The sequence below is a fragment of the Symphodus melops genome, assembly GCF_947650265.1.
Source record: "Symphodus melops genome assembly, chromosome: 21".
In the NCBI taxonomy this organism is placed as follows: Eukaryota; Metazoa; Chordata; class Actinopteri; order Labriformes; family Labridae; genus Symphodus; species Symphodus melops.
Genome location: NC_136711.1, coordinates 15,656,619 through 15,681,691, shown reverse-complemented (window position 1 = coordinate 15,681,691; position 25,073 = coordinate 15,656,619). Strand labels below are relative to the sequence as shown.

At 43.0% G+C, this 25,073-nt stretch overlaps 2 protein-coding genes across 6 annotated transcripts; one reads left to right on the top strand and one right to left on the bottom strand.

The window, feature by feature from the left end:
* The first annotated feature begins 260 nt into the window (after positions 1 to 260).
* On the top strand, positions 261 to 10,226 carry msh2 (mutS homolog 2 (E. coli)). Its single transcript, XM_079334304.1, has 16 exons — positions 261 to 513; positions 716 to 864; positions 4,186 to 4,470; positions 4,675 to 4,821; positions 5,075 to 5,224; positions 5,893 to 6,026; positions 6,204 to 6,403; positions 6,666 to 6,775; positions 6,862 to 6,985; positions 7,104 to 7,254; positions 7,639 to 7,736; positions 8,018 to 8,263; positions 8,341 to 8,545; positions 8,632 to 8,879; positions 9,003 to 9,178; positions 9,962 to 10,226. Exons 1-16 carry the CDS (start codon positions 306 to 308, stop codon positions 10,136 to 10,138), a joined length of 2,808 nt encoding a protein of 935 aa, XP_079190430.1. The 5' UTR covers positions 261 to 305; the 3' UTR covers positions 10,139 to 10,226.
* A 1,408-nt stretch (positions 10,227 to 11,634) lies between these two features.
* On the bottom strand, positions 11,635 to 24,669 carry fbxo11b (F-box protein 11b). 5 transcript variants are annotated; one of them, XM_079334309.1, is made up of 22 exons: positions 24,237 to 24,668; positions 22,915 to 23,078; positions 22,638 to 22,719; positions 22,287 to 22,428; positions 22,063 to 22,192; positions 20,122 to 20,205; positions 19,886 to 20,018; positions 19,655 to 19,761; positions 18,359 to 18,470; positions 17,300 to 17,406; positions 17,074 to 17,211; positions 16,773 to 16,990; positions 16,465 to 16,645; positions 16,163 to 16,285; positions 15,154 to 15,239; positions 14,993 to 15,069; positions 14,768 to 14,911; positions 13,307 to 13,417; positions 13,099 to 13,206; positions 12,897 to 13,005; positions 12,567 to 12,665; positions 11,635 to 12,385 (listed from the first exon to the last, which is right to left on the bottom strand). In XM_079334309.1, the coding sequence occupies exons 1-22, from the start codon at positions 24,322 to 24,324 to the stop codon at positions 12,256 to 12,258; spliced, it is 2,673 nt and encodes an 890-aa protein (XP_079190435.1). In that variant the 5' UTR covers positions 24,325 to 24,668; the 3' UTR covers positions 11,635 to 12,255. The 5 variants fall into 5 exon arrangements, with proteins under 5 accessions (XP_079190435.1, XP_079190434.1, XP_079190431.1 ...); XM_079334308.1 differs by having other exon boundaries at positions 22,287 to 22,431; positions 24,237 to 24,667; XM_079334305.1 differs by having other exon boundaries at positions 12,897 to 13,206; positions 22,287 to 22,431; positions 24,237 to 24,669.
* Between the last annotated feature and the right edge of the window lie 404 nt (positions 24,670 to 25,073).

Below are 25,073 nucleotides of genomic sequence, written 5' to 3'. Positions count from 1 at the left end.
TTTACTTTTAAGTTTGAAAATCTTTGGAAATGAACATGAATAGGCTTTACAGGAAAACCTACGTGTTATTATTTTCTTTTAAATATCTTAAACAAACTAATAAAACAAATACAATATGCTTGATTGATTCATTATTTATAGCTGTACTTTGTCCATGTATCCTTCTTTAAATTAATATATTAATAATTTATTTTTACACTTTTATATGGTTATACTGTGGGTGGCAGTAACGTTCATAAAAATGCAAAGGATCGAAATAGTGACGTACTTCCGGTTTGTTACCAGTGGTGGCGGGAGATTCCAGCATGGCGGTCCAGCCGAAACAGAACCTGTCAATGGACAGTGCAGCCGAGCATGGATTTCTTAACTTTATTTCCTCCATGCCAGAAAAACCGGACACGACTTTCAGGATATTTGACCGACACGACTACTACACCGTGCACGGAAAGGACGCCATCTTCGCAGCAAAGGAAGTTTTCAAGACGAATGGGGTCATCAAATACTTGGGCTCAGGTACACGGAACAGCGTCTGAAGCTTAGCTAAGCATGCCACTAATCTGGCTGCAGGTAGTTGCATGTAGTTACCTGAAAACTGTCTACATGTAGCCGGAAGCTAAGATAGCTACGAATGTATCAAGATGGCTGCAGCAGCAGCCCTGCTCGTTGCTGTGTACATGGATGTTTCTGCATTTGACTCGAGTGTTTTGATTTGCAGGGAGTCGTAAACTGGAGAGCGTGGTCCTGAGCAAACTCAACTTTGAGGCCTTTACGAAAGACCTGCTGCTAGTGAGGCAGTACAGAGTGGAGGTGTACAAGAACCACAGCAAGAGCAGCAAGGAGCACGACTGGAAGCTCGAGTACAAGGTACCATGTTGATCCATGAGGAGGAGGAGGAGGGTCCCTGTGGTTTGTGTATGTTTGAAGACGAGATCTGATTCACTCTTAGAATAGCCCTGCTATAGAGCTGTCAAATGCAGTGTCGATTCTAGAGTCTGTTGAAACCAAACAATGGCTTCTCTGAGTTGGTTTGATGCGAGAGAACACATGTTGCTATTCTTTTTGTAGAGTAAAGCTCACTCATTTTAAAGCATCTAAGGCTAATATTTAGTCCAGTCCTGTGTAGTTTGGGATAAAAGAGAAACTGTAACCAGTCAGACCAAGAAATGATATCATATCACCAACCGCGTGAGGTTCAGTATGATTCAAAATAGAAGTTTTAGACGATTCAGTCATGGACAGGCCAGTGTTTCCAAGCTGGCGTCCCAGAAAGACAACAGAGGAACGGCAACACTACAGTTTAGAACGAGAGACTTCGTAGTCTTTTTGTGAAAGGAGGGAAAGAACATCATGTGTGTCCTTCAAACGTGTATCAGCTGAGGGAGCAGCTATCAGCAAATCATCCACATACTGGAAGAGAACCACACCGTGTGAGAGTGGATACAGTTTTCAAAAGGATAACATTGAAGCATTCAGGGAAGTGAATGAAACCTTGAGCGAGGCGAGTGTCGGTGTACTGTTGGCCTTGCCATTTTATAGCATCTAAGGCTAATATTTAGCAAAACATCTCAGGATAATATATGTGCAGCAATGACAGGATAATATATGTAAAGCATCTAAGTGTAATATGTTTACTAGGCATTATATATTTTCCACAATTCCCCCTTTTGACACAATTTTATTGCGTCAAAAATTACTATATGTGCGTGGCGTGTGAAAGCACCCTAAACTCATCTAATGCAGAAAATCAAAAAGTCTAATCTCAAGTCAATCACCCAAAGCAGCACCACAATTGGTAGAGTGCAAACTCCCAAGGCACTAAGTATTAAGGAGGCCTGGTGACAAAGAATTGACACCTGTACACCAGCCACTAGCGTGTAGGAAGAAGAATCCTCTGCCAACGCCCTCCATGCCCACCAAGAGAGGCGTCCTAGAGATTGTGGCGCGAGTGGAGAGAAGCATAAGAGCACAATGTGGAAAAGAAACTAACAACCAACCCCAATCATAACAAAGAACTAAACATTACCCAAGCCTTTTAAATCCCATTTAAAAACCCAATAAGAAAAAGTAATATAGTAGTGCGTTTCTCTCTAATCAGTTTAGGCAACTGTGAAGTGTACATGAAGATCAACTGAGCTATGAAAAACCATGCCAGTCCCAATATGCCTAAAACCTTCCAGTTCCTGTATAATCTCAGTTTAACAAGTAAGACAGAATAAATGTGAAATGCAACTTATCTTTAGAAAGAAATAGATATATAATATGTTCCATTTTATCTTTATATAAAGATAAAATGGAACGACTGACTTAAAACTTATATAAGATAGAAATGCAGAATAGAAAGACTTTAAACCTCTAGACTATAAAAATGCAAAAAAATAAGAAGACTTAAAACTTGTAGAAGATAAAAATGTAAAATAATGAGACCATGTCCTTTCATGTCACCTTGACTCCAACCACTTCCTTTTAATGACCCTCAGTTTCACCCAATCTGTTGTTGGAACCACTGGTTTTGCGCCGTCCGGCTCTGTCTCTTCTGCCTGTTTGGAGAATTCTGCAAGAAGGGCTTGGAGGTCATCAAAATAAGCCCTCGTGATATCACCAACCGCGTGAGGTTCAGTATGATTCAAAATAGAAGTTTTAGACGATTCAGTCATGGACAGGCCAGTGTTTCCAAGCTGGCGTCCCAGAAAGACAACAGAGGAACGGCAACACTACAGTTTAGAACGAGAGACTTCGTAGTCTTTTTGTGAAAGGAGGGAAAGAACATCATGTGTGTGTCCTCTCACATGTATCAGGTGAGGGAGCAGCTATCAGCAAATCATCCACATACTGGAAGAGAACCACACCGTGTGAGAGTGGATACAGTTTTCAAAAGGATAACATTGAAGCATTCAGGGAAGTGAATGAAACCTTGAGCGAGGCGAGTGTCGGTGTACTGTTGGCCTTGAAGGGTAAAAGCAAACATTTGAGCAGTCTCAGGAGAAACATTAGCTAAGTCAGTGCATGTGAAACCACCACGAGCTGTAATCCATCCTGCACCACAACACACCGTCTCTGTCCTTCATACACACTGTCACAGGTAACCACCTGTCCACAGGTCATTTACGGTAGGTTCCAGGTCTGCTGAGTCGTCTGTCCTTGGTTCCAGGCACCCTGAAAATGAGTTACTACCACTAGGGAGATGTGGGGTCGGGGTCCTATGTAAAAAAATAAAATAAAATAAATCGGGGGTCCTCCCATAACCATAATGTCTCCCACATGTCCTGACACCTCTTTGTCTTTATTTATTTTTTTACTCCCAGACAGATGATTCCTGTTCGTTTCCCTTACATTGAAGTAAAAGTGTTCAGAGGCTAATAAGAGCAGCCAGCCGTTCGATCCTTAGTCCTTAATGCATCTCTCAAAGCCTCTATGTCACGTCTCCTCTCTCCCTCAGCTTTACCGCCCGTCTCAATTTATTTATATCCCACAGAAATTCGTAAAATTGTGGTAAATTCATCGATCTTCCAGTATTGGAAACATGTTTTCAAATGTTTGTCAGCTTTGGCATTATCTTTTCTTTAAAAAAAAAATCTTTATTTAAAACTGTTGCACAATAGTTTGAGGATGACTTGTTTTATTAGCACTTTCACCTGCGTGCATGTATCGAGAGTAACATGATAAAGTCGAAGCAGAGAAATGATCGAGCCTACTGTTTAATGTTGACGGAGGAAGTCCTTCTTGTGTCTGATCATTTCAGATTTTATAAGGGCTGATGAGGCTAGTTCACATTTTCCTCTTGTGTGTCCTCGACACCTTTGTCTTGGTTCCAAACAGGATTGTCTCAGCGTGACTTTAATTAATTGAAAGCTTATCTAAGAGACTCTTAAGGTCTTTAAATGGAGATTGATTAGCAGGCTGGCTTTTATTTCACTGCAATGTATTTAATGAGAGATGAACACTCAAACGTGCGAACAGCTGTTTTCATGACTTACGAACATCCATTTGTTTATTTTCTTGATAAATCCATCAGACAGTGTGGATTTGAAATGTCAGAAAGTTGTACACTGGAGTGACACTTGAAGAACTTTACAAGACCGAATCCATTCAAACCCCAAAGATAAACGACCTGTTATCACATGACACACATATGAGCTTTTAATCTTCTTTCTCTCTCTCCCCCTTCCCCTCGTCCACTTCCTCCAGGCCTCTCCTGGAAACTTGACTCAGTTTGAGGAGATCCTGTTCGCCGGAGGAGCCGGAGCAGAGGGCTGTGCCGGAGTCGTCGCAGTGCGTTTCGCCACAGGAGCCGACGGGCAGCGCGTGGTCGGGGTCGGTTATGTCGACGCAGCCCAAAGGACGATGGGAGTCTGCGAGTTTCCCGACAACGAGATCTTCTCCAACCTGGAGTCGCTGCTCGTCCAAATCAGCCCCAAAGAGTGTCTGCTGGCACAGGGCGAAGGAAACGCGGACGGCAGTAAACTCCGGGAGGTATGCGGTGACAAAACATCTGTTCTACGATCAGAACGTGAAATTACACTGCACGCTGGGCTGTTTTGATGAAGTGTTCGTCGTGTATTCATGCTCATTCACAAATCAAGAACAAGCTGATCTGAAAACCAAGAAGGTCTCCTCGGTTCAGGTGGCTGAAGAGGAATCTGCTTTGAGCAGTTGTGTTTTTATTTCTTTGGGAAGGTGGTGCAGCGTGGCGGCTTGCTGGTCTCGGACAGGAAGAGAGCCGAGTTCAGCTGTAAGGACATGGTGCAGGATCTCAACAGGCTGCTGAGGGCCAAGAGAGGAGAGACGGTGGCCAGCAACACGCTGCCGGAGCTCGACAAACAGGTGATCAAGACAACAATGAAGATGAAGGTCAAACCGAGAAGGGGAAGGTCACTTCAGTCACTGTTTTTGTCACCACATGGAATAATGTTGCGTTTGATACTTCTGCCTTTCCTTTCACTGACTGTGAATAGATGAACTAACGGTTCACGTCTAGAGTTATCACATGATTTTTTTTTTTTTTTTTGCTGATTCTTTCCTGAACAAAAAGCATCAGAAAAAGAAAAATGAATATTTTCGATGGTTTCATTCTCAGGTGGCGATGTCGTGCCTGGCTGCGGTCGTGCGTTTCCTCGAGCTTCTCTCTGACGAGTCCAACTTTAACTCGTTCAGTCTGACCTCCCTGGACCTGGGTCAGTACATGAAGCTCGACAACGCTGCTGTAAGGGCTTTGAACCTCTTCCAGGTCAGTCACGATTATTTTAGCTCAAGTGTCCCTCCACCTTCTAAAAAAAACTCATCATTCAGTTTGAGTACAGTCTGCTGTGATGGAGGCTTGCTTTTTAACCCATGAGTTAAATACAGACGGAAAGTATTTTCCTGGAGGTTAAAGCAAGTTTTGCATGAATTAGTCAGTCATGTGTAATAACTTTTTATTCAGCTTCTTTTTACCAGGAATATTCCCATTGAGAAACCCTGGCAAAGAAGATAGCGTGAAGACATAAAAGTTTCACATTTAACAACAAAATGTCACATTTCAAGTAAAACACAAGACACAAAGCTTCATTTAAACGGTCGGTTCTCAGCAAACAGACGTGTACACACTGTGCTCAAAGAGTCCTCAGGCCTTCCTTTGAAATGGATCGCGGTGATTTGGGTGCTCCGGTAGCTTACACCATCATGATGAGGGTGCAAGTGATTTAAAGTCACTTTAAATAACAGGTTGTGTAGGACTTAGTTCTGAAATAAAAACAGAAGAAACGTACCACGCTCATATCTTTTTATTCTATAAGAAAATGAATAGACAGAGAGCACATTTCCTTTCTTTGTTCGGCTGTCGAGGACATTTTCTGGTACACATTTGATGACTGAACTTTCAAACTTGCTCTCTTGATTTTTTTTTTTTGTCTCCAGGGATCTCCAGACGACACCAGCGGCGCTCACTCATTGGCCGGTTTGTTGAACAAGTGTCGTACGCCGCAGGGTCAGCGGCTGGTCAACCAGTGGATCAAACAACCGCTGATGGACAAAACCAAAATCGAGGAGAGGTAAAAGTCTGGATGGAACAAAAATGTATGAAGAGAAATGTTACTTTTTTTTTAACTTGTATTTATTATTCAAGTGTCATGAATCGTGCCTGCAACATGTTTTTCTTTATTAATATGAAGATGATAATGTTCCGTGCATAGTACAAATTGATGCACTGTGTGTGTGTGTGTGTTCAGGTTGGACCTGGTGGAGAGCTTCGTGTGCGACTCAGAGCTCAGGCAGACCTGCCAGGAGGACTTGCTGCGGCGTTTTCCCGACCTGCACCGTCTGGCCAAGAAGTTCCACCGTCACTCTGCGTCTCTGCAGGACTGCTATCGCGTCTACCAGGCAGTGAGTCACATGCCCGCCCTCATCACAGCGTTGGACAGATACTCAGGTACTTCTGCTTCATCGTAAAGGAAACGTCGTATTCCTGAGCTTGCCAAAGATGTCAAATAAATGAAATAAAATGATCACACAGAAATCAGTAAATGTTCCCGTCTTAAATCTGTCTGTAAATGTCTAAAAAAATCCCTCATCTACTATACAAGGTTTTCACTTGTGTTTTAGCCCAAAATGTTTTTGTCAATTCTCTTTTTAAAAAGTGATTCAGTGCTTTGTCTGTACTCCTTCTTCATATTTCTCGTGGGCTTTTGTAGGCAGCTACCAGGTCCTGTTGGAGGCTGCGTTCCTCTCTCCTCTCAGAGACCTGCAGGCCGACTTTGCCAAGTATCAGGAGATGATTGAAACCACGCTCGACATGAACCAGGTCTGCTGAAGAATTCACACTCTTACATTTTGCGACCTTATCGGTTCCACCCGTTATTCCCGTTTTGTTTTGGTCCTGTCGCGCAGATTGACCACCATGAGTTCCTGGTGAAGGCGTCCTTCGATCCCGTGTTGAGCGAGCTGAGAGAAAAGATGGACGAGCTGGAGAAGAGCATGCAGGCCGTGCTGAGCAGCGCGGCCAGAGACCTGGGTGATTACACACGCTCGCAGTCACACTCGGCTCTTTTTTTTCCCCACCTTCTACGTTTGTGCGTTTCGATCTCTTCAAAGAGTCTGCAGCTCAGTTCGGACTTCGTTCGACGTTTCAGGTTTGGATGCCGGAAAGACGGTGAAGCTGGAGTCAAACGCCATCCTGGGTTTTTACCTGAGGGTCACGTGCAAAGAGGAGAAGAGTCTGAGGAACAACAAGAAGTTCACCACGCTGGACGTTCAGAAGAACGGAGTGCGCTTCACGAACAGGTTACACACACACACACACACACACACATACACACACACCCTGTGCTTGAGGTGGGAGGGGCTTTATTTGTAGCCAGAAATACCTGAAAGCATGTCAGTTCTAACATGATTTTATTATTTCATTCATTATTTCTAAATGCTTTTTTATTCCTGACCTTATTGACGTAAAACACAAACTGAATTCATCAGAGGCTTTTCCCTAAAGAATAATATTTAGACTGTTAGAGGTAAAGTAACGCTGCTCAATCTTCACTTCTGGGCCTCCGTACCTGTGTGGAGATGAAGATGGAAAAACAACGTTAAATACAGCGAGTTAACGGAGCGGCCCAGTACAGTCTTGTAACTCGTTGCTTGTCGTGTCTGTTGTCTTTCACACGTCTGCAGTAAGCTGAGCTCTCTGAATGAGGAGTACACAAAGAACAAGGAGGAGTACGAGGAGGCGCAGAACGCCATCGTCAAAGAAATCTTAAACATCGCCTCAGGTGAAAAAAAAAAAATCTCATCACATGCTGCTCAGCCAGTCTCCTTCACATGTGACTGATTTGACAATTAGATCAAATGGTGCTGCGGTGACGACCTTTAGTTCTGATAGAGATCACATTCACGTCAACACGTTGGACTCACAGAGTCGAAGGAGTGTTGAGATTGTGGTCAGATGTCATCCATGATGTCATCAAATGTCAATTGTTCTGGAGCCGGCTCACGCTGCAGACTCCCGTCTCTGTGGAAAATGCGTCTGACGAGTTGAACTCTGGGCCGCCAGGTTACGTGGACCCCCTGCAGACGCTCGGCGACGTGATCGCTCAGCTGGACGCCGTGGTGAGTTTGGCCGTGGCGTCCGTCTCTGCCCCCGTGCCGTACGTTCGACCCCGCCTGCTGTCCGACGGGAGCCGACGCATGGAGCTGAAACAGGCGAGACATCCCTGCATGGAGACGGACGCAGACACCGCCTTCATCCCCAACGACATCGCCTTCACCCAGGGAGAGAAGAGCTTCTACATTATAACAGGTGAATGATCGTGAAAAAGGGTTCCACCTTTTAAAAGGAACATGTCTGATTTATGCACCTCTTCCTCCCCTCTGTAGGACCCAACATGGGCGGTAAGTCCACGTTCATCCGGCAGGTAGGAGTGATCGCTTTGATGGCTCAGATCGGCTGCTTTGTGCCATGTGAGAAGGCGGAGCTTAGTGTGATTGACAGCGTCCTTGCCCGGGTTGGAGCGGGTGACAGCCAGGTGAAAGGAGTGTCCACCTTTATGTCGGAGATGTTGGAGACGGCGGCCATTCTGCGGTAAGAAGAGAGCGTTAATTGACCGCTTCCTGAAACGAAGACGTGCGTTTTTTTTTTCCCTCATGGCGCGTGCTGTCCCCCCTCAGCTCGGCCACGGAGAGCTCGCTGATCATCATCGACGAGCTCGGCAGAGGGACGTCCACGTACGACGGATTCGGTTTGGCCTGGGCCATCAGCGAACACATCGCCTCTAAGATCGGCTGCTTCTGTCTGTTCGCGACTCACTTCCACGAGCTGACGGCGCTCGCGGCTCAGCAATCGTCGGTGCACAATCTGCACGTCACAGCGCTGACGACGCACGACACGCTCACCATGCTGTACAGAGTCAAACCAGGTCAGCACACACATTTAAATAAAGGTTTGTTTATTTAAAGTGACAGTGCTGCGTTTATAGCGCAACGTGTTCTGGCTGTTACGATGAAAATGAATGGAACATTTTCCTTCCACGTGCTCGCAGGTGTGTGTGATCAGAGTTTTGGTATCCATGTTGCCGAGCTGGCCTGCTTCCCACCATCAGTGGTTGCAATGGCAAAGGAGAAAGCGGAGGAGCTGGAGGAGTTCCAGGAGCCGAGCGGAGAGAAGTCAGAGTCCGGCGAAGAGCCCGAGGCAAAGAGGAGACGCTCGGAGAAACAAGTAGGACTCACATTCATGCTCATGACCTGCTTCACGGGCTCTCTGCTTTAATGAATCCACGTCGCAGAAAGTGGAACACCAGATTGTTATCTTCAATTTACATCCAATGAATGGAAGCAGCACTCTTCATAACCCCGACACTAATCGGAGAGTTAGCACTTCTGTTCGTGGTTAATCTAGTTTACTGATATTTAGCTGTTCAATCGCGCGTTCTCTTAGAAACCGGCCCATCAGCGTAACTCTGCAATCCTACAGGCGACCATGCAGTAGATGCGCTCCATTCAAACTCCACGTGGAAAAGATGAACAGTTTTTGAAGTTCACTGAAGGTGGTATAAAGAGTCACACAAGGAAACCATTTCAGCTTTTTGTCTTCCCTCAAAAACAGACGCTGCCTTAAAGGCTGTGACTTATAGTCTGGCTTTGACTGTATGTGGACTTAATTGTAAATACCTGGAATTACCAAGGAGTAGTTGTTGATCTGTATTTTCCTTCCTGCAAAATAATGGACAAACTTCCGGCTAAATATGCAATGAATTTTGATTAACTGTTTAAATTCAGTGATTAATCAATCAATCAATTCAAGATTAAATTATTTTTGATCGCTTTATTATATCACATACCTTTTACTTTGGAATAATCAGGCTTTAAAAATTATTATTCTGACGAGCTGCCATTTCCAATGATGCAATTCTTCCTTTGGTTGTCGTCGAAGTCCCGCTCTGCTTCTTCAGGTTGAAACAGTTGTTGAACCTATTTAAAATGTGTTCTTTTTGTCCTTCAGGTGGGCGAAAACCTGATCCAAGACTTCCTGGAGAAGGTGAAGTCACTTCCTGCTGCCACCATGAGTGAGGCGGAGGTGAAGGCGGCGCTCAGGAGAATGAAGGAGGAGCTTGTTGCCAAAAAGAACTCGTACATCTCGGACCTTCTCGCACGCTATGCTCCGGCAAAAACGGCTTGATCTCCTGACTCACATTAAAGTTCTTCTGGAGTTATTACACTAACAGTTCTTTTTTTTAATAGTTTTCAAATAAATACATTTTCCCCATTCTGCAGTTTTTTTGTCTGTTATTGTAAAGAAATTCATCTTCTGTATCACATATCAGCCGAGTTATAGTTTCCAAGAAATGTTACACTTCAGTTTGTAGATTTCCAGTAAATCAGCGGTGGGTTCATGAATCTGTTATCATGTATTTTACACTTCTCGTAAAGTTGTCGTGAATAAATGCTTTTAATGCAGTTGTTCAAGCTGATCTTTTCAGTGAACTTTCTCTACTTTTATTGTGAAGTTGATCTTTGGGTTTCTTCCTGGAACATGAGCAACATCTTCATTCAATGTTTGTCAACTTAAATCCAACAGTCAAATATTTTCAAAATAAAGGATGACGTGGACTACAAACCCACGATGGGAGAAATTAACTTGAAAGACTCCTTTTTAACTATTAAATCAAGTTTTGGCTGTAGCTTCCAAACTGTTCTCGATTAACAGTGTTTGAAACAGGAGTCTGAAATGACATGGGAAAAAAAACACTGACAGCTGTACTGTCTGATTCTTGTGCATATACTTGAGCTGTATGAAAACACTCAGGTGGATGCACTACAAAATAAAAACCCAGTAATATCCCTGTTTCACAATATTCACTTTCACAAAACTAAAACCAGCACAATGACCCCCAGATTTTCTAAATGTTTGTGCATCTGAAACTTTTCTTTCTGGGTTCTTCAGAAACATCTGGATTTCTTCATTAACAGTTCTAGTTGTGAATTTAAAGACAGACACATTTGATCTAATAAAGTTTTATTTTCTTAGAAATGGCCAGTTTCCTGTTTTCTTTTTTTTTCTTTCTAAGAAAGTATACCCCTTTTTGAATTCCAACTAGCATCTACATAATGGTTATTGAATACTTCACAATATATTAAGTCTAGATGTTATGGTACATGCATACGATTCAGGCTGCATGAGGAGCCACAGTCACCACGATACACGGGGGAGGGGAAGGGGGGGGGGGACGAGGGGCGGGGAGGCTGCAGATCGACTCTTTAGTTCCAGTTCAAAGGAGCTCTGGCGCCTCCTATTGAAACCCTCTCCACAAAACACTGACTGCATCAAATCATAAACATGTACATACATACAACTTCCACTGTACACAACACACATTTACACACTCGCATACACACCTTTATACAACTGTGGAGCCCCTCCACCTGCCGTTTAAGCTAATATACTGGAGAGGGTTTTTAGTGTTTAAACGAGATTCTCTTTCACAGAAAGAACTTCATCACTGGGACGACTCGAGTCTCTGCAGTCTGACGAGTGTCGGGTGGGGAGGGGGACGCTAACCAAAGAAAAATAATAATTATAATAATAATATATAATAAAATAAAAGACATTCAAATACAGTCAGCTTTTTGCTTGAAAATACAAAACTACATGAGAAAGCATTGAAATAAAATCCATTGATCTGAACATATATATTTTTTTTAAAAAGCCCAAGTGCTCCATCACACACACAATCTTGCTTTTTATCCACACACGACAGAGCAACATACGCCCATCTGTTGCCTAGTTACAACTGCCTGGGAAGCCAATGGGGATGGTAGCTGCGAGGAAGCAGGAAGTCTCTTTGACAGCAGTTCATGTGAAGAAGAAGAAAAAGAAGTGGGCCAGGGAGTAACACGGGGGGGCGCGGGGGGAGGGAACTTTATACGCATCCGTCGTCAGCCCTCATCTTCCATCTTCTTTGTCTTCAGACTGCGATAAGAAATGCTCGAGCGAGGAATCTCTTGTGGCCTTTCTGTCCGTCTACTCTCAGCTCCACAGCTCCCTCTAGTGGTGTCTGCCCGCACTGCAGCGTGTCTGACAGCAGCGACAGGAAGCTGCTTCCTCTGCAGCCAATCTCACCTCGAGCCCGTCTGAGAGCACTGCAGTTACAGAGTCTCTCTGGGTCCTTATGGCTGCTCGTGGATGTGTGTGTGGGTGGGTGTGTTACTGTGTGTGTGTGTGTATGTGTGTATAGCTGTGTGCAATGTAATGTGTTTATATGCTTAAGTGAGAGGGTGTATCTAGACCAGACGCTTTCAGTTATGTTGAAGCGTGTTGGACTCGATGGGAGGTGCCGAGTCATACAGAGTGTCCGTGTCATGTGTGGGCTCTCCGGCCAGCGTGCACGGGTTGGACAACGTTCCTGCTCCGCAGTCACAGAAAAACCTGAAGGGATGAAATATCAGAAGATATGATGAAGAGGAATGTGACTTTTTTTTTTATTGTAAAGAAGCCTTTTAAAACAGAGCAACACCATTTTCACTCTTTTTTTTTTTTTTTTTTTTAACGAATCGAATAGTTCCAAAATTTCCCCTCTTCGTCTCAACACCAAAAAAAAAAGTCTCACCGATCGTGCCGTATAAACTCTACATCGTGCCCTTGGTGGCATTTCTTGATGCAGTTTACACAGATGGCGTTCCTATCTGTTGTGTTACAGGTGTGACATCTGGGAGACAAAAGAAAGAAAAGTACAGTTACATACAGAATTAGAACGATACATTTCCTGTTAATGTCATTGACTCATTCATTGACTGGTTACGAAAATGTCAATTCAAACGTTCATGGGAAGAAGTCAGAAACTTTCTTACAGAAGCATGTTTTTTTTTAAATTCTGTGCTTATAATCACATTTTAAGCACACGCTTCATTAAACATACAGGTTGTGAAGCTTTGATTACCTGTAGAAGTCGTGCATGGGGTAACTAGTGTAGCTTGAGATCTTGTAGAGACACTGTCCTCGGCTCACCGCCTTCTCGATCGCGTCCTGATTATTCAGAATCTTATTATCTGATGACAAATGAAAAGAGGAACGTGATGAGAAAGCAGTTACAAAGAAGACTGGACAAAAGATACTAAACCACAAGAAAGAAGCTTGTTCACCTTTCATAGTGACGTTGACTCCCGAGGCCAGAAACAGGCCTCCAAAGCGGTTGTTAAAGATCTGATTTCCCTCCAGCGTGGCCGTGGCGTGGTTTGTGATTTCAATACCTGGAGAGGATGACAGTTTTGTCATAAGCACAAAAATATCAAACATGAAATCATGTGGGGTTTTTTTTCAAATATTAATAAAGAGGAAAAATAATCTAACCAGCAGCAAAGCCGTCAAAAATGCGGTTCTTGCGGAGTATTGGATGGCTGTTGGTGCTGATCAGCACGCCGGCCTGAGCGTTTCTGAAGATATCATTCTCTTCCAGCAAACCTTCAAATTAAAAAAGATATTCATGAATAAAACAGAAACAAACTACAAAAAACAGTCATAAATCAAAAGCCCCATTTCAACCGATGGCCCCCAAAACTAAAAGGTTCAGGGACTTTCTTCAAGAACTAAACAGTTCCTGTGAAGTTCTGGAAAGTTTACATAAACCGGCTGTATGACTTTGCGAATGATTTGATTGATCAACAATGAAGGGAGACGAGCGTTTAGTGTCATTAAAGGGAAGAACGAACACCTCACCCCCCTCAGTTCGCCAAGACAAACCTTTCAAGAAGTGAAACTATATTTACCTCTGCAATTCATTTCTTCAAGGAAATTTGGGGGAAAAGTATTTTTTGTGATGATGTCTTTTGATGTGAATACACAAGATCTTTAGAGGCATCATTCAAAATGTTTTTTTCAGAGAAAGACTTCGTCATCAAAGATGGTATTTTAAATCAAGATGAAAAACTGAAAACTGATCTGCTCATTGTAATTGTTGTTTTTTTTTCTTAACTTAATGTTTGTAAACTGTTTTAATCATGGCATGTGCTGCTGCCCTCTTGGCCAGGTCACCCTTGTGAAAGAGATCTTGATCTCAATGGGTTAATTACCTGGTTAAATAAAATAGGAATAAGTACACAGTTCCCTCCTTTTTTTAATATAAATGTAACAAATTAACAAACAATGGGCTTTCAGCTGCAGTCTTTCAAACACAGTGGGTGATCTCCCACCCTGCTGTGACTGACCAATCACAGACATTCAGCACTGCAGGGGCTGCATCCACTATTGTCAAAGTACATGACCTCTTGCAGGGTCTTTTTTTTTAGGGGTAAACTTCTACCCCAGAACTACATTTAACCCTGGTAGACCTGGTTGAACACCCGTAGTTCCTCAAAAAGACAACAGTTGTGGGCCGTAGTTCCTCCGGTTGAAACGGGTCTAAAGTGAACTCGTATTACTCTTCTGAAGTGCGTCGTCTGCTGTACTTGCGGTCGCTGCACTAAAGCCTGACAAACAAACATTTTTACTTAAAGGGCTGCTGTGCTTGCACATTTGTCCTTAATATTCTGTAGAGTAAACATTTTTCATCATTTATAAGCTCCAATATAATCCTCTAAGTGTCATCTGCCAGTTTAAAAAGCTCAACACAGAAACATTAAGACCCACTGCCAACTAGCATTTTCTGTTCTCTTCGATGGATGTAGACAAAAGGACATACATATATCATACATTTACTCTGCCTCAGCAGGTATACAAGGTGCATATTGTAGCACCTGAATGTTTAGATCTAAAACTCAATAATAGGTTGATTGTAGGGATTTTCAGAGAATGGTTTTCTTCATTATTTGGTACCTCTGCCTCCGTTGAAGATGCAGATCCCTCCATCTCTGCCATCGTGGATCTTATTTCTTCTCAGGGTGGGGTTGCTGTCCGTCTTGATCCACACACCGGCCATGGCGTTGTCGAAGATCTCATTGTCCTCGATGAAACCAAGACCTGTGGTAAGAAACAGTCAAGATGTAAGAATCCACATCCCTACAAACGACAAACAGAACCGTCAGAAAAACAAAGGCGTACCCGAGTTGTAGACTAAAATCCCTCCATTCTGGCCTCCCCAGATTTTGTTGCGCCTGATCTTTGGATTGCTCCCCGTTCTGCCAAGATTCAATCAGAACAGTATAAGTTTGACGAATAATACGCGTTTTAAATGTTTGTATGTAAAAGAAACATGTCCTGACCTTATTTGCACACCAGAGTACATGTGATTGTAGATATCATTGTCTTCCAACACACCGTGCCCATTGTCGTAGAAATACACGCCCACCTAAGAAAAGAAGAAAGACAGACCATCTTAGATTCATACTTATATGGAAGAAAACGTTTAATTGGAAATAAAACACTTCAGTCAAATCAGTGAAAAGGTTTTAAAGGATCATTCTTTACCAGTGAATCTATTAAAAATAAAAACATGAATGATATTATACACCAGCAACCTTTCTCGTGTCGACCACTTTTTGGAGAAAAGTCTGTTACTGTGAACTCAAGTGTTTGACCCTGGCTTTCACTGCAGCAGTATGCAAACATGAAAAAAAAAAACCCACAATGTGTTTAAGTTGTTATAAATACCTGCAGAGCAGACTGCACGCCTTCTAGTGTCCATAAAAAACTAAAACATTCAACTAGAACGATGGGATGCCCCTCATCCAGACAGAGATAAACTTATAACTGAGCCGTAGAGTCAACACGAGAAGCTACAACTTTAAGGTTTTCTGAAGATAACTACAGGAAGTTGGCTCTTACACTTCCTGGTAAAACATGAAGAGAGTAAAGAACTCTGCTGGAGGAACTATGTCAGGATAGCAGTCCTAAAGCAGTCGGTTTAATGCCCCTTTTTTTATTTGAAGAAAATTAAACCTTTACACACTCTTCAATCTCTGCTTATCTGACAACGTACCAAAGTTTAAAAGCAGCTTCCCTTTGATATCAGACTTAAAGCTGAGTCTGAAGTATCACCCGAGAGCTACGGTTAGAAATAAAAGGCTTAAGACGCTCCAAACGTTAAGCAGTTTAATCTTCTTGATTGTTCTTTTTTTAAAATCAACTCTTGAATTTAAAATGTCGCGGTGCTGATTCAATACTCTGTCACTTCTCGACAGGTGCTTTCTAAAACCCATCTGTCTTACCTGAGGACTTTAAACTAAAAAGAATGAGATGAAGGGATGTCTTTTTCAGTGCGTTCTCTTTTACCTGTTTGCCGCTGTGGATGCGGTTCTTTCGGAGGACGGGAGTGCTGCCCGTGGTCACCCAGACTCCAGCCAGTGTGTTGCTGTAAACCTCGTTCTCCTCGATCACCCCCTGACCTTTCTCATGCTAGGAAAAAACAAAAAAACAAAAAACAGAGATTAGGCCATCAAAAACTCATCCATGTGGGTTTCCTCTTTGAATAAAAGCTGAAGAAAAAAATGCACGTCACAAAAAAGGTGCATCTTATCAAATCAAATGCATCATCATCATATAGGTTTTAAATATGTCAGGGTTTTTTTTTTTACCACATAGATGCCCCCATGCTGTCCATCGTGGATCTTGTTGTGCCGTACAATTGGGCAGCTGTTGGTTCGGATTTGGATTCCCGCCAAGGCGTTGCCATAGATATCGTTACTCTCTATCAAACCTCGTCCGTCTCCAAATATGTACACCCCTCCTTGGTTACCGTTGAATATAGCATTTCCCCTAAAAACAGAGGATTACAAAGTGTGAGAATTTTCGAGCGACATGGTCTGTATGAATATCTAAGAACATGTCCCCCCCCCTCCACAGGATCACTATAAATGCAGCCTTGTTCCGAGTATGTCCTCACCGTATCGTAGGGTCACTATTGGACGTGATCCATACCCCAGCAAAATTGTTGGCGTAGATTTTGTTCTCTATAAACTGCCCTCTGCCTTTCTCGTGGACGTAGATGCCGCCGGTTTGCCCGTGATGGATCTCACAGCGCACCACTGTTGGGTTGGCGTAGGCCTTCACCTCGAAGCCTGCGATACGGTTTCTGTGGATGTTACAGTTCTCAAAGTAACCCTGAAACCCAGGGAGGAAGAAAAGTTAGACGAGTCCGGGATGCCGCGCTTAGTGAGGACATAAAAACAGGAACGTTTGTTTACCATGCCGTGATCGAAGGTGAACACTCCGACGTCTCGTCCGTGGTGGATGTGGTTACGTCTAATGATGGGGTTACCGTGGTTTTTCACCCATATTCCTGCTAGTGCGTTGTTGCTGATTTCATTGTCTTCATAAATGCCCTGAGAGAGAGAGAGAAACACAAACCTCTGTGAACACTTCAGTCTGCATGTTTTCAAACCGTTCGCCTAACTAGCGTTCATTTCTCACCTGTGCATGGTCTGTGATGTAGAGTCCTACGTTCTCACAGTCACTGATGTTGCAGTGTTTAATGGTCGGACACGCCCCCTGGCCGCTCACACACACAGCTGAACCCACTGAACGAGAGAAGAAAAAAAAAAGAGGTGTCACACTACAGCAGGGCTTTAAGCTTTGATCGTTTACATCTGTCCGAATAAAACAGCAGATAAACACAATCAAAGCCCAACATAAACTCTGTAAAGTGTCATTAAACTGTTTCCTGCTGATTTACACGAGCATGTATTTGACACGTACGGGCCAACTGCAGCCTAACTTATTATCATCATTGTTTATTTGTTGTTGTTATTTCCTGTTACCATCAGGAAGCTGTAATCCTCGATGACACAAAAAATGTGTCATTGTTGTATATAAAAATGAAAGCACTGCCAAATCATTCAATTATATATATATATACACATACACATATATATATATATATATATATATATATATATATACACACATATATATATATATATATGTATGTATGTATAAAAAAGAGCTTCACAAAATGAAGACATAATTCCAGATAATAAAAACAAAGCTGAGGCAGAGACTTAAAGGTGCAGTTTGTAAAATCCAACGCTTAAAACAATAAAAGAGGCCCGCGGGGTATCATGGGAATGATTTTACACTAATATTTTAAAATGTGTTTATATATATATCATACTGTGCAGTACTGAAAAGTGCTGTACAAACTGCTGATGTTGGTCATTATAAAAGTTAATTCAATAAAAACTGTTTTATTTGGGTTTTCAGTCGAAGAAATAAATAAAGTCCCTCATCCTGGGACGTAATGAACACTAACTAATCACACATCGATTGAACACAAAAAGGGAGCTGTTCACTTTATAAACATAGCAACAACAGCTCTTTGACGTCAAACAGGCGTAAACATACACACAACAAAACGCAGCCAATGTTTTTTTTTCACTGCAGCTTCAGTCGACAATATGCTCCTTACACAGGCGTGTAGTATTTCTCTGGAGCTGCTCAGGTACAGGTGATAGGTGTGTGCGTGTGTGTTACCCGTGCACGTGGAGCGGATGATGCAGTGGTCGATGTTGGGGCTGCAGTTGACTGTGATCTCCAGACAGTGGTGGGCGTTGTGGTGCTGCGCTGACTTATCATCGGGGTTGAACTGGAGAAGAGGAGCAGTAGAGGTCAGACATTATCCGCGCTCGCTCACAACACGTCAAGCGTCTCCATCCACCCACCACATCCACACCGACTCTCCACGCGGGAGTCATCAGAGTACCACGTACAAGTGGCTGATACAGTAGCAGGACATTAACACGAGAGTCTCACACCACAAGAGACATCGAATAAATCAAGGCCACATACTAAGGTTTTACAAGAAATCGTCTAAAAAAATAAAAAATAAATTAAAAAAAAACCTCCAAAGAAAAGCAATGTGATTTCTTTTGGGTATTGATGTCACAACACCTCACATACCAGACAAAAACAAATACTTTGATCTGGTCTGTAGAAGTTATAGTTCAGACACGTTAAGAAGTGCGTTGATCTGCCCACTCATCAGATGGATCTTTGAAATTTCAATGAATTAACAATCAGATGAGTGACCCGACTCAACTCTGAAAGTCAGAGAGCACAAAGTGAATAAAAAAACAGAGCAGACGAAAAAAAGCATCTTCATTTACTGTCAAAGATGGGGGGGAAAAGCAGCGAGTTTTAATTTGTGTTTTATTTTGGTGGCTCAGTTTCTTTTTCCAAGGCGTCATTTCATTTGACCAGGGAGTTCATTGATGATGAGTCTTCAATAATTCTCTCTCAATTAACGGTTTTCTTAAGTGATTATCGTCCCAACATGTCTGACATCAGCCTGCAGCTTCTTCAGATTAAGGAATTTGCTGCTTTTCTTTTCAGCTGATGGTTAGTTTAGGGTCTGTGGTATTTGAACCGTCAGTTGGTAAAAGAAAAAGTTGTGAAACTACACTTTGGGTTTTCGTCTGTTTTTAATCCACATTATATTGACCAAATGATTCAACTTAAAATGTTCAGTAGATGAAGTGTAAAAAAAGATGCCGTATTTTGAATTCTACAAACAGCGATGAAAACGTTTCCGGAGAAGCTCGAAGCTGTTGGCAGGAGCCATGTTTGTAGTTTGTTACTAACTGACTCTACAGCATGTTCTCTAAAAAGCCAGAGGAAGAAACCCGGACTCTCCACGAGGAAATAATCACAATGATTGGATCAATAAATAAAAATATTTCACAGTTTATAGAGGTCTACGATGATACGACAGCCACACACACACGAGTCGGGCGAACGCTCTATGAAGGGTGGGTTGAGATCTGCATTTACCTTGATGGTCATGTATCCCACGTAGGTGTCATCTGCTCCCTCCATGAAGACGAACGTCGAGTCTCTGGTGTTCTCTATCACCACCTTGTCTGCTACTTTGCCGGGAGCTGGAGAGAAAGCAGAGAGCTCTCACTGACACCCTCGGCCCTGTCTTAGATGAGGTATTGATCGCATGCAGAACAGGCGTCACGTAAATGTCTTAAACCCTTTAAGTGAAGGAGGGCTTCTTACCTGCACCGATCATGGTGATGGGGGACTCTATGTAAATCCACTCGTCTGTATAGATGCCGGAGTGCACGAAGATTAGACCTTCAAAATGGGCCTCTTGTACTCCACCCAGTGCGTCCTCGATGGTGTCATAATACTGCAGAACGAGAAAGACACAAACGCTTTCAGGTAGAATATACGTACACAAACTGGAAGACATCAGTAGACAGACAGGGAAGACGGTTTTGTCTTTGACTTACCAGCATATTCTCTCTGCCTTTGTATCTGCCGGGGTTACTGTAGAAATGCTCTGCAAATCCTGGTTTTACGTGGGCACCTTTATACTGCGACACAGAAAACAACCATGGTTAAAGTTCCTACACATGAAGTGGTCCAAACAGGATGTAAACAGGTTGGAGCTCATTCTCTTAAAACCTCTAATATTCTTCTGAAGGCTGAAAACACTAAATCAGCACAATCTCAGGAATAAAAAAATAATAATAATCAGAGATTAAAGGACGTGTTTGAATTCCTCTTCATATATTTCCTGATTAAAACATCCATCAAACTCTGGTTGCGATGGATGTTATTGCAACAGTGCAGAGAAATGTGCCGACGTTAAGGGGATGTTGACATTAAAGCAAATTTCCTTCTTTGACTTATTTGACCAGAACCCATTAAAACTACAGGTGTTTCACTTCTCACGGTGAATCCTGCTATACACAAGTTATTATGAGTCTAATTAATCAAAGAACATGTTTCTTATAAGATCAATTTTCTTCAAGTTCAACTTCTTTACAGCCGTATTGCGTTTTGTTTTTTTAACAAAACTTTGAGTTTCATAGACTAACACAGTGAAATGAAATGTGCTCTGCAAACAGTTGCCATCAAAGTGACAGCGAGCATGACTTCTGGCATGTGAACTTTTGAAACAGATAAAACAGTCTTCTCCCTCTTTGCAGACTGAAGATGTATGCGGCTTGTAAACGATTCACTGTGATTTATTTTCCACTTAAATGATCCCACAAGTCGATGACAACAAAGGCCAAACATCTGAGAAAAATAAAATGAATCAACCTTTGTGTAGAAAGGGACATGGTTACTTTCATGTTTCCCATGTCATCATGAACCACGGCGTCCAGAAATGTTTAGAAATAACCGACATCCACAGAACAAGGAGGCAGCGGCAGAGAGCTGCAGACTGAAGAGTTACCAGTGTGAACAAGATGCTAACACCCAGAAGCAGGACTCAGTTCAATTAGCATGGATGCTGTCAATGTTTTGAAACGAACTGTGCATTATAATTAGGAAGCACTCGAGCTGGGATAACTGGGATTATTTTGGGATCACGATGAGTTAACGCGATTAACATCTGGACCACAAGAACAGAGAAGTGTTCAGTAAACGTTTCAGAAGAATTAATGAACAACCCATTGACTCGGTTTTGTTGTCGTTCGGCTAAAATGTAACAACAAACACTTTGAAACAGCGACCACGCATCTGTATGTGGACGAAACGTACAACTCAGCATCCAGCACAGAAATCACTTCAACTCCACTCTCTTGTTGTTGTGATGGTGAGGAGCCAAAACTGTAACTGAAACTATAAACTTCTCAGCCCTGGCGGTAAGCATGACAGTCTCCTGAGGATCTTAGGACAATGTTAAGTCTACAATAAGCACCATATTAACATCAGATGATAATAGGATTATCGCCCGACAAGGAGTACCATGCATGCTGTTATTGATATAGCAACAGAACAACGTTGTAAACAAAACAGCGGGATGTGTTTGTGGATGAGCTAAGAGAGAGGATAGCTTCTGACCATGACCATACACTTGTTCTCCCCGTTCTGTCATTCAGGTTTTATCCAAATCTCTCCAGTCAAAAAAAACAAAAACACTTCCAAGGGCCAGTTTTTAAAAACATTTGACAGCAGAGGAATAAAAACAAAATGTAGTAAAAAGAAAGTTAATCTTATGACTCGTTTTCCCAAGTGAAACTTAAGAAACACAGACTTATGTCTCCTGAAGTTAAAGCTCTTATACCAAAGCCACTTTACAATAACAGCACATCACTTACTGTTGATAACTCAGGAAATATTAGACAATAACATAATCAAATGTTTGCACGATTGAGAGTCCGTTCTTTCTTTCTTTTTTTAAACCATACATCACCACACAAACAAAAGGGCAGACTTACCAGCTGTTGGAAGCTCTCCTTCCAGGGGTTGGGGTTTTCATGCTCCTCAGGGCTGACCTGGTAGAATCTGCCGGGCTCAGGGTGCATCATGGGACGCGTGTACTCAAAAACCTCCATATATAGACGCTTCCTATGATAGTAAATACCATTTAACATGAGTTGTGGTCTGTATCAGAATATCAAATACAAGTTAGGAAGTTATTTATCTTCTCAGCAGCACTGACCATAGGATGGGGTCATTGGCTAGCTGGCTGAATCTCTTGCATACACAAGCTGCCTGACAGAGATCCTGTTCCAGTAAGTAGGAGAAGATCTTCAAAACAACCTCATCTGGAAGCTTCTGCTGCAGATACTGTTCTGCTGGGGCTGCTAAAAACACACAAATACAGACATACACTCGTGATTTAAGATTCAGGATTTGGGTCTTTCCTCTGAGCACATGAGACTGTGAGGTTATGTCATTTGATAGTTTTCAAAGTATAAACATCTACCAGTGAAAAACAGAAAAGTCAATAAATGGCTCAACAAAAAAGCTAACACTCTCCTTGCTCCGGTTGCGGAGCTTTGACACACACCTGGCAGGTCGTGGCTCTTACCGGACACTCGTGCCCGCTTGGCTCGATGGCCAAAGGCTTCTGTTGATGAAGTGGAAGCTCCCTGTGAAAGAGAGGAATAAGATATTAGTTTCATGCCAAGATTAAAGCACCAAGTAAGCAACTCTGAAACTGAGCACTGTGTCACAAAAAAAAACATCCCATTAGAGAAGAAGACACTTAATCAGCAATTCTCTCTTGTTCAGATTCTGCAGACATGCAAAGAGCAATGTTTACAGAAGATATGTTCCAGGCTAACCTCCATTGGGCCCTTGCTGGGGCAGGCAGAGGCGGTAGCAGAGGCAGCGGCGGTTCTCTTGGGAAGCAGGGTTTTGCGTCGAAGCTGGTAGGGACTGTTCTGAGCTCCTGGACCGGACTCCTCAATAGCCATCTCTGCTGCAGCTGCTGCAGGAGCCTCCTCATCTGGACAGAAAGACATGCACATTTACCTATCCATACACCGTGTAGAGCACTTGGATATACACAGATTCTTTTTATTAAAAAGGTGTAAAATTGTATGCATTCATCTGCCCCTTTTGTGATGCTCTAATCTCGCATTTCTCCAGTGGTTGCATCAAAATCTGACGCTCCTTACTTGTAGTAAGAAGCGTGACACAATGGTGTGCACTCGGCTAACATGCAGTATATTCACAGTGCGCAGGCTAACAGACCGGGTAATATAGTGGGGTAAGGCAGACAAAGGTTAGTGACTGATAATGGCAGATGCACCCCCCTTTGCAACCACATTACGTCTTTTTTTTTTTTACGTCTAGTCATTCTCAACACGTATCGGACAGTGTGCACTTGCGTCCCGTGGTATAAACAAGAGCAGAATCAAGACTCGTTTTTTGTGTATAGCTGCTGTCAAATTAACTCGATCAGAAGTGAGGCTAATGGCTAAGAAACTGAACTGCGTAGCTTGCAAATCCGCGGTGTAAACAAATCGAGCTCCGGCTAGCGGGGCTCTGAGAAACAAGGAAGGGGGTCTGTGGGCTCGTTTTTTTTTGTTTGGAGCTACATTAGCTGTACACTCAAAAAATGGACACCAGAGAATTCAATTACAAGTATCATCTATCACAGCTGATCTATATGGCCCTCTTGTAGCCAGCTACCTAGCTCGCTAGCATTGCCCCCCCTCCTCCCATTCGCTGCTAATGTTTTTGTTAACGTTACACCCCAAAGATGGCAGTCCAGAGATTTACACCCTCGGACTCGTTACTGACAGCTGGGAATGCAGCAGACACGCACACTTGAAGTCGATCCCTGTTGCCCTTATTATGGACCATTTATGTTGACCGTATAGCTACATGCGCATTACAAACCACCCCCCTTAACATCCATATAGACTGCTAAGCTAAGCTAGCGGTGTGTTAGCTAGCCCCAATCACTCAAGCCAAACAAAGCGCGGCCTGGCCTAAGCCACAGAGCAAGAAGCCTCGGCTTTTCCTGCATAACCAACCCGCAGTCAGGAGATGAGATACAGGTAGTAGTAGTAGTAGCGGTGAACTAGGATTAACCGCTGACCGTTTACGGCCTGACACTGCTTAGTGTTTAATCGTTAGCTCCCGGGGCCTGGCTCACCTCTGTCCCCGTTGTTCCGTTCGGGCTGCACCGGGCGCGGCCTCGACACTCGCCTGGGTCTCCTGTTGGTGGCTCTGACGGAGTTCATCTGGGGAGTTGGTTGTTGGAAAAAAAAATAGCCTGCTATCCTCGACCACCCCGCTGCTAAATTTAGCCCTCCTCGACCCAAGCTACCACCTGGACAGACTATTTCCCCCCGCTACACCCAAAACAACTGCGATCAAAAACCCGCTGGTATTTGGGGTGTAATCGCTTTTTTAGCCTCCTCCTCGGTGTTACAGCTCCCCCCCTTCAGTATCGCTGCTCCTGTGCCAGCTTCGTCTCAGACTGTAGCAGGAGGAGCCATTAACCCACACGGGAAACAATCGCGAGAAAAGAAGAAAAAAAGAGCAGAGCGTTCTATCGACCAATTACACTAGACGTTTTAAAACGCTGTTCCTGCGGCGACCAACCAGGAGCTCCGTTTCAAGACTGCTTGATAAACCTTTTCTGTTAGGGTTCGGGATCGGTCAAGCGGAGATTTGATCAATACATGGACACAACACTGACTGGTCTCTACAACAGCTAATTAAAATACTGCACATTTTGTAGTTTGTTTATTTTTTTATTTTTTATTTAACCTTTATGTATCCAGGAAAAGTCCCATTGAGGTTAAAAAACCCCCCTCCCTTTCAAGGGAGTCCTGCAGAAATTACATTCACAACAGACAGACAGCAATAAAAATGATTTTTTAAAAACCCAGTTAAAAGCCTGCACTGTACCTTAAGAGTGTGTCACAACAGTGTATCATATTGACATATGATATCAGATTACAAACCCTTTAGAAATGTCAAAAAG